The sequence below is a fragment of the Mustela nigripes genome, chromosome 10 (assembly GCF_022355385.1).
Source record: "Mustela nigripes isolate SB6536 chromosome 10, MUSNIG.SB6536, whole genome shotgun sequence".
NCBI lineage: Eukaryota > Metazoa > Chordata > Mammalia > Carnivora > Mustelidae > Mustela > Mustela nigripes.
This window is the reverse complement of record NC_081566.1, coordinates 62,971,907-62,981,125: the sequence shown is the minus strand read 5'-3', so window position 1 is coordinate 62,981,125 and position 9,219 is coordinate 62,971,907. Positions and strand designations below refer to the sequence as shown.

Here is a 9,219-nt window from a genome sequence, read left to right as displayed (position 1 = left end):
CAAGAGAGGCAGGCGGTGTTCAACGATGAGCAGCATTGGACAGCGAGGGAGTCAGGCCTCCCAGAGCCCTCAAACTCAGCATCCCCCCGACTGCTTCTCCTCCTGCTCTGGACCACGGAGAACAGTGCTCTGTGGGTCCCTGGTGCCCTCCCTGGCCTTCGCCGTCACTCCCCAGACCACACCTAGGACCAGACCGCACCGGCTGCACAGGTCCTCCCGCTTCTCCCCATCTCAGCCGCCCCCATCACTGCGCAGGCGCAGGCCGAGGCACAGGAGAAGGCCGGCCTGCTCCAGTTTCCCACACCCCTGCTGGTGCGGCTCTCCAACCGGCATCTCGCCCTCTTACTCCCTCACTTTAAACCCTGTGCGAGGCCCCCCCAGGGCTCTAGTGCGAAGCCCAGGTGCTGCGGGAGCTGACTCCCACCCACTCCTCGGGCCAGCGTCTTCCTCCCCTGCAGAGAGCTGCTTTCAGTTCCCAGAACCAGGAGCTCCGGATGCCCTCCAGGCCCTTGCACGCTTCCCCATCCCTGCTCCGCACAGCCCTCCTCCACCTGACCTGTCTGATCCCCTCTCCTCCTGGTCTCAGCTTCACCACTTCTCGGAGCCCCCAAGGCCGTTGCCACACGTGTGCTCTCCCAGGGCATCCCTTCTTCCCCATCGTGGGTCCTAACTTAATATGCTTAGAGTCGGGCTTCCTCTGTGAGCGCCCAGAGCACAGACGCAGGCTTCTGTCCCTTGTGCTGTTATTCCCAGCCCCCAGCACAGTGTACCTTGCTCGGGTGGAGGGAGTGTGCTTCGCAGCGCTTAGCTGGGTGCCTGAGCGTGGCCCGGGAGGGGTGAGGAACCTTGGCCAGGCAGCAGTGGGGCTCCGTTCTTCCAGCATTTCTTCCCACCTGCAGCCTCCAGCGCACAAGTGCATGGCCAGGTTGGGGGCTCCGTGCTGCTGGTGGCAGAGCGCCCTTCCGGCTTCCAAGTCCGAGAGGCCATCTGGAGATCTCTCTGGCCTTCCGAGGAGCTTCTGGCCACATTTTTCCGGGGCACCCCAGAGACTCTGTACCGCTCCCGCTTCCTGGGCCGAGCCCAGCTGCACAGCAACCTCAGCCTGGAGCTCCAGCCGCTGGAGTCTGGAGACAGCGGCAACTTCTCCGTGCTGCTGGTGGACACGGGCGGTCGGTCCCGGACCCAGGTCCTGCAGCTCAAGGTGTACGGTGAGTGCGCCCCACACTGGACTGTGTGCTGCCCACAAAGAAAGTTCCTGAAAGGGGTCCTGTGTCCCGGGAGCTGGGGAGACCTCTGGCCTCAGGCCTTGCAGCTGATTTGGGACACATCTGAGAAAGCTCCTCAGGGACTCCCAGGTGCCCTCTTGTGTGAGGCAGCCCAGCTTTGCCAACCCACTGATCTTGCCCAAATCCCAGCGGGGTCCTTTCTAGGCTCCGTGGCCTTGGACACGATGCAAAGCTTCCCGAGCATTCACCTTTCTCATTGATCAAATGGGCGTCGTGAGTGGTAGTACACATAGCTGCCCACAAAGGCAGGATACACTGCATCTGGGAACACATCCAAGACGGAGGTCTGGCCTACACTCCAGAATGCTAAGGTTATCAGATGTGCCATTGTTAGACAAAACACTAACAAGAAAAAACATATTGCCAATCAAACTATGGCACAATGTTTTTTTACTAAAAATTAAAACATAATTGAAGCATGGAATGTTTATTTCATATTGCTTTGAAGAGTTCTTTAGACGTAGAGACTTTTAACTATATGACATTCATGGATGCTCTCAATTATTCATTGTTGCAAAACAAACCACCCCAAAACTTACTGCCTGAAAACAGCTATTTTAATTTCTCACCACCTGCAGGGTGGCGGGGCTCAGTGGGGGTCTTCTGCTCCCCGTGGTTTGCCAGACTCGTCCATGCAGCCAGTCAACACCTCAGCTGGGGTGGCTGGCTTCACCGGGCACTGGGCGAGCTAATTTTTCCAGCAACTTCACCTCCACAATCTCCACCTCCTCCATCACCATCACCTTCACCTCCACCTTCTTCACTGTCATCTCCACCACCATCACCATCACCTTCACCTCCACCCTCTTCGCCATCACCTCCACCACCATCACCATCATCTCCACCTTCTCCATCACCTCTACCACCATAACTTCCACCATCACCTCCACCTCCACCACCTCCACTTCCACCACCATCTCCTTCTCCACCAACACCTTCACCTCCACCTTCTTCACCATCACCTCCACCATCACCATCACCATCAGCTCTACCTTCTCCACCATCACCTCCACCATCACCATCACCATCAGCTCTACCACCATCACCATCACTTCCAACTTCTCCATCACCTCCACCTTCTCCATCACCTCCAACTTCTCCATTACCTCCTTCTCCAGTATCACCTCCAACACTACCATCACCTCCACCTTCTCCACAATCACTGCCAACTCCACCATCACCTCCACCACCACCTTCACCATCACCTGCACCATCACCTCCTCCACCACCTACACCATAACCTTCACTTTCTCCACCATCACCTCCACCATCATCTTCACCACCATCACGTCTATGTCTACCACCTCCATCATCACCACCTCTATCTCCACCTCTACTGCCTCCCCTTCCACCATATTTGTTGCTGATCAAGGGGAAAAAAAATGGCCTTTTAGCTCTCATTTATCTGCCTAATGGCTTGGAAAAAGAATGCGAGGTACCCCAAATCACTATTTCAGTAAAACCTCAGAAATTTGGTAGGGCAATAGGGAGAAAAAGGTCTAGTGTTAAGAATGAAAAGTCGGGGTGACAGCTAGGAAGAGGAAGACAGTGAGGAAGAGAAAGTCAGGAAACCGGGAAGGAGAGAGGACCCCAACCACCCCCACCACTAACCCAGGGGCAGCTAGCAGGTTGTCTGTGAGCCACTCAGGATGCCAGCACGCCATTATTTGTGTGTTCTGGATGCACGCAGCCCGGAACCCAGTTGCATGGCTTGGCAGGCAGAGCACTGGCTGGATTTCAGCAGCCCCACCCTCACTGGTTATCCCCTTAGCCCAGGGCCCTTGTGCAGTGAATAACCTCCACAACCATACAGGCAGCCCTGGAGCCTCTTCCTGCTCTGAGTCTCAGCTGCTGCACGTGTGAAATGAGGACATTGAATGGGATAACACACGCAGCACCCACACCACTAAGCTCTCAAATGCCTTGTTCTCAGCATCTGAATTACAGATTTTAAGGAAATTGCTGTTTTATTGCTTCCAAATACATAGCATGATTAGAACTAATTGCACGACGCTGCCAGCAGCCGTCCTTGGGAGCTCTGCTTTGACAATAGATAAGAATGATTTGAATTAGCAGATCAGTTACTACAAATGTCAATGGGTGTTTCTACTGTGCCTGATAGTGTTTGGAAGCAGCTTGTCCTCCTAAGTAGTGTAAATATCCCCCCCACATGCATACACGGTAATCTTTGTTTATACTATTAGGGTGCCCAGCAAATCTTTCCTTTTCCATATCACAAATCCCACCAGCTTGAGCTGGCATTAATGAGGTTTTACTCTGCTTGACTCTGGAATGCTGTCAGAGACAGAGCCCTCCCGTTGTCACCAGAATGCTCTCCCGCTGGCCCCCATTGCCACGGAGACTCAGATTTACTCATCAACCTACACAGAAAAGGCGAGCCTCTGCCAGGGAGGCCAAGACTCCAATGTGTTCACCGATCCAGGTGGCTGAGCACCTAGAGAGCTGGGTTATGAACATAAGGAAACAGAACCCCCACCCCCTGGTCTCCCCCGCAGTTTGCACCCTTGTAATTATTTCCTTAATTATTCAGTCACTTGTCAGCACCTGTCTTCTTCACCAAACTGTAAGCTCTAATAGTCCAGGAACGTGTTTGTCTTCTTGCCTGATTTAATAGATGCCTATCACCTGTCATGAGGAAAGTGCTAAGACAAAGGACAGACAGAGTTTTGGAGTCTTCCGAGCCTGCGGTGTCAGGGAAGGCTTCAGGATCTGAAAAGCAAGCTATGTGCTCAAGCTGGGTCTTGAAGGGTTGGTAGGAGTTTCCTAGGAGGAAGAGAAGACAAAGACATACGTGCACAGCTGAGCCAGATGAAAGCGCCCAGGATATGGGAAAGTAATGGCGTGCTTGGGAGAACAGGAAATTAATCAGGGTAGGTGAGTAAGACCAGCAGGAGGTTACAGCTACAGAGGTTGACATCAACTATGTCATGAAGGATTTTGAATACCAGATTAAGGAATTCAGCCTCTGTCCTGTGGGCAATGGGAAGCCAGACTATGTTCTGGAGCAAGAGTGGGCTGGTCAGAGGTGACCTCTAACCCTGCATGGATCCCAGGGCTGGCACGATATGCCCTCCCCGGCATCACTGTAACCCATGCCCACTCCACTGTTCTTGCCTAGATGTGGTGCCCAGACCCATAGTACAAGTATTCATCGCTGTGCCAGGAGAGACTCAGCCACCCAAGACCTGCCAGGTGTTCCTGTCCTGTTGGGCCCCCAACATCAGTGACATAACCTATAGCTGGCGACGGGAAGGGACCATTGACTTTGGTATGGAGCCAAGCGACCTCTTCACGGACGGACAGGTGCTGAGGGTTTCACTGGGACCAGGAGACAAGAGCACGACCTATTCCTGCATTGTCTCTAACCCTGTCAGCTGGGACTTGGCCACTGTCACCCCTTGGGAGAGCTGCCATCATGAGGCAGGTATGCCAAAGGCCTGGGGCCAGTGGTGGAGGGACTGTGAAGAATCAAGCCCCTCTCTGACCTGCCCCCTTCATATCCAGCCCCAGGAAATTCCTCCTACAAAGATGTGCTGCTGGTGGTGGTGCCCGTCTCCCTGCTCTTGACCCTGGCTGGTCTCCTCTCTGCCTGGCACCCCTGCTACTCAGGTAGGAGTCCTGCAGGTGCCTGGACCTCCTCCATTTTAGGCTTCAGATGGTCTGCTCTCCTTACCTCTGCCAACACATCTCCTGACTCCTACTCTGGTGTCCAATCAGATCCATCTACGTGAAGCCTCATTTGCAGTTCTTCAAATGAACTCTTGTCTTATGTATTTCTTCAGGCTTTTGCACATGCCATTATCTCTGTCTGGAACACCCTCTCCATGGTTTCCCACCCAATCCCCCCACCTCTTCATGTGACTCTGTCCTCCACAATCTCCAAGGGACACCGGCTCCAGGAAGCCTTCCTGACCTCCTCCCCTGGTCTGGGCAGAGTGGGTGTTCTTCCTTTAATCTCCATTGCCTACCCTAGTCACCGTGCTCACTGCACTTAACTCTCCCGCTGAATTCTCCGCCCCTTAAAGGCTGCCTTACCACCCCACCAGGCAACTAGCAATGGTTCCTGGAACAACGCTGGTACAGATAAAGGTTTGCTGAGTGGAAGTCTAGATGAATCCCAACCCACTCTTGCCTACCATTCCTAGGAAATGCCTCTGAAGGAAGAAACTTTCTGGCTAGGGGTTTATGAGGCCTCCTTCTCAAGGAGAAGAGAGCAGGGAAACTCAGAGGTGTGGCTGGATTCTGAACTGGCCCTCCTGCTTAGCCCTTCCCTCAACCTCAGGATGTCCTGCCCCTGACAGAAACACCCCACAGACCTGGGCTTTGTGGAGATGTCCACCCTAGGCTGTCTGGGATGGCTTCAGGCCAAGCCAAGGATGCTAAGAGTCCAGATATCATTGGGTAACTTTCTGATCTCTTTGCCAGGGAAAAAGCAGAAGGACGTCTGTAATGACAGAGTGACTCCAGAGACAGAGAACCCCCTTGTGTAGGGTTCTGGATGAAGGCAGACATAAACTGTTGCCTGGACCATCAGGAAGCCCACTGCCCAAGCCCATGATGCTCTGGAACACGTTGGTATCTGGAATCCACCATGGGCCTTGTTGCTTCCACTGAGACTTCTGTCCCACCTCTGGGAGCAGCCTAGACAGCTACTGCACTGGGAGCTGCCCAACAGAAAACACTAGCACAACCTTCCACATCCCCCCCAACCCCATCCCCGCTTCCATCCTGCTCCTGGCTCTGCTTCGGGCAAGATAACAGACCATCCCCTCCAAGACACGTGAAGTTCTCCAGGACCCACAGGGACGTTGATGGTCCTAAGCATTCACCACCCCCACCATGGTTCACGAAGTATTGTTGCAGACAGAAGTTGTCTCCTCAAAGTCCATTTGTTGAAGTCCTAATCCCCAATCTCTCAGAATAGGACTGTATTTGGAAATCGGACTTCGAAGAGAAGATTAAAATTACATGAAGTCATTGGGATGGGCCCTAATCCCTTATGACTGGTGTCCTTGTAAAACAGGAAGAGACACTAGGGATGCACACACAGAGAAAAGGCCATGGAAGGACAAAGAGAGAAGGAAGACATCTACAAGCCAAGGAGAGAGGCCTCAGAAGAAACTTAACCTGCTAACACCTTGGTCTTGTGCTTTGAGCATCCAAGACTATGAGAAAATAAATTTCTGTTGTTGAAGCCACTCATTCTGTGATATCCTGTTACGGCAGCCCTCGCAGACCACAGCAAGTGTTAACTAACTGGCACCAAAGGATTGCCTCCAGTCTGGGTCCCAGACGCTAAAAGACACTAGACATCTGAACTAACAGAGAAACTCTGAACCATCCCCTTCCAGCTCCGGCCCCAGCCCAGCCCGTGTAGTTTGAGACCCTGATGTTTCTTGATGCCTGAGACATTCTCGTAAGAAAAGATCTAGAAATGGATGAAGGTGAGAGGCAGGGGACAGGATTCTCTTTCCAGCATGAAGGACTATCAGGTCGTCTGACCTTGTAGCCCCTCAAAGGTAATTCACAGGTAGAGACAATCAAGAGATGGTTGACATAGCCTGGTTGGGGTGGGGGCCATTTTGCAGGTAACACCTCGCGAATGACATTTTCACCATCTCTGCCCACCACTGTGCCTCCTGCAGGATCTGAGGTCCTCTCTGCTCTGTCCAGCACAGCGACCACAAAAGAGGTATTAAATTTTCCGCAGCCAACAGAAAGCTCTTGCACGGCTTCAAGAAAAGCAGCTCAGCCTGAGGGCCTCTGCCTGAGGCCAAGAGGGTGAGGAGCCAGAACAGCTGAGCAGAAAACAAGTGCCAAGTGCGGAGGGAACAGAGGCGGAGGCCTGGTAGAATCTGCTACACTATTTTCAGATGCACGAGCGGAAGATGCCCCCATGCTCACGGGGAAGAGACAAAGGCTCCACCCCTCCGTGCAAAGCCGGCCAAGGTCCCTGTCTCAGAGCAGCATGTGGGACGGAAGCTGTGATCGTGGCCATCCCGGCTTCAGTGAAGGTGCTGAGGCTGAAACAGCATCTGCCAATCAGTGGTTCTGTCTGGGAAAACTCTGGGACTTCGCCTTTGGAAACTTCGACTTGGGGGTACGTGGCTGGCGAGTTCACATTACTCCCACCCTGGTGCACCCCGATTCTTTTCTGGGACCTCCCTCAAGGCTTGGTACTAGAGAGGAAGGCGGCCTTGAAGAAACAGAGGCAGGGAGTGAGGTGTGTTCCCAGGACAGTTCCCATCGCTCCGCCCGGGAGGTCAGTCCTGGGCTAGGGTCTCCCCTCCGTCCCCCAGGAGCTGGGCAGTCACTTCACCTTCATCAAATGGTCAGTCGGCCTCTAGATTCACAACCCCCCTCACCTAGTCAGCTCATTCTGGGATCTCCCTACCTTCTGGCTCTGCTCAGTCCACAACTGCTCTCCAGGCTTCGTCTTTTCCTCCTGCCTTACCTGTGCCCGCTTTCCCCCCTCACCTTCCCCCAAGTCCTCCTGTCCTGTGCACCGGACCCCCCAACCTGGCAACCGGTGTTGCCTCCTCCTGTCACCTGGAGGCTGTCCCTGGGGCCACTGGCTTCGTAGGCAAAGCTGTCCTCGGTCCCTCAAAATGATGTGAAAGAGAAAGCCGGGGACCTGGCCAGGAGCCGTGGGGACTCTGTGGACAAACACACACACGCTAACTCCTTCCTTCCTTCCCTTCGTCCCCTGGGCCCCACGTCAGATCAGAGCAGTTCTGGGTGGAATGGGGCCTACAGTGCTCCCTCCACGAGTTCCCTCTTAGTGACTTTATGAAGTGGTTTGATGGGGCGGCACACCCGGGCTTTTTAAGTGGATCCGTGCTGCTGGAATACGTGGTTCTTCCCACCCCTCGTGATTCCCCTGTCAAGGACTAGACGAATGACCCCACCACCACCACCAGAAAACTCAGAATGCTTCTGAGAGAGCAGGGTCTGTGTGGCAAGCATTGGGATTGATGGTGCGACGTTCGCACAGAGCGAGGATCGATGGACGGTTCGGCGTGCGCTGGGTCCAGCTTGAGGCCCTGGGGAACCAGAAGTGAGTGAAACAATGTCCTTCCTTCATGGACTTTATACGCTGGAAACGCAATAGGCAAGGAAGTGTGTGTCAGATTTGACGGGTTCTCGTAAGGAGAGAAAGCAGAGTAAGAGTCTAGAAAATAATGCGTCGGGGAGAGGGAGCCTGTCTCATAAAGGCGGTGGAGAGAACCGTGGCGTGGGTGGCGGGACTAGCCTGGAGACCAGAAGGTGCGAAGGCCCCGGAGGGGGAGCGCGGTTAGTGTTTTCAAAAAATAGAGTGGACCTGTACTCCTGCGGCTAATAATACAGTATATCTTAATAAAAAATTTTTTTAAAAAATAGAGTGGAGGCCAGGCTGGCTGGTGAAAACAGAGAGGGCGTGGTGGGGGAGAGTGGAATGGGGAAGATCCGAGAGGGGGCCTGGGGCCACCGCACGTGGGACCCTGGGGTCTTCACAGCACATGTCCCTGGGCTTAGCGTAGCCGGGAGCACCCCTGTCTGTTTGGGAGTCAGATTCCTCCCGTGATGACCCTTCCACCATTGTTTCCAGTTGGCTCACGGTCAGACCAGAACCCTGTCCCTCTGTTTTTGCTTTTCTCTGCTTTCATTAAATTTTCCTTGAACACGAGCCTTTGTACCTGTCCTTCTGTGCAAAGCATGAAAGCAAGAGCAGCGAGGGCGTCGGGGTCACGAGACGTGACGTCAGCGAGAATGGAGAGGGGGCGTAGCAAAAGGCGAGGGTGAGACAGACGTGTTTGTTTTCATCAGTAGAGACAGGAATACCCAGGGCCTTGTTTAAAAACGTTTTTTTCATAGGGACACCTGGGTGACTCAGTTGGTGACGCGTCTGCCTTCAGCTCAGGTCATGATCTCA

General features: G+C 53.7%; 1 protein-coding gene across 2 annotated transcripts in view; it reads left to right on the top strand.

Annotated features, from left to right (window-relative positions):
• SLAMF8 (SLAM family member 8) overlaps positions 1-8,973 on the top strand; it is an 11,727-nt gene extending 2,754 nt beyond the window's left edge. Inside the window, exons 2-6 of one of the 2 annotated variants that reach the window (XR_009406696.1) lie at positions 900-1,208; positions 4,426-4,731; positions 4,812-4,916; positions 5,733-6,826; positions 6,953-8,973. Coding sequence is in view for 1 of the 2 variants with exons in the window: in XM_059413548.1 (XP_059269531.1) it covers positions 900-1,208; positions 4,426-4,731; positions 4,812-4,916; positions 5,733-5,797 (785 nt within the window). In the remaining variant the exon portion in view is untranslated. Of the gene's footprint in view, positions 1-899; positions 1,209-4,425; positions 4,732-4,811; positions 4,917-5,732 lie in introns of both variants that reach the window. The other variant, XM_059413548.1, reaches the window with a different exon arrangement.
• Positions 8,974-9,219: the final 246 nt, after the last annotated feature.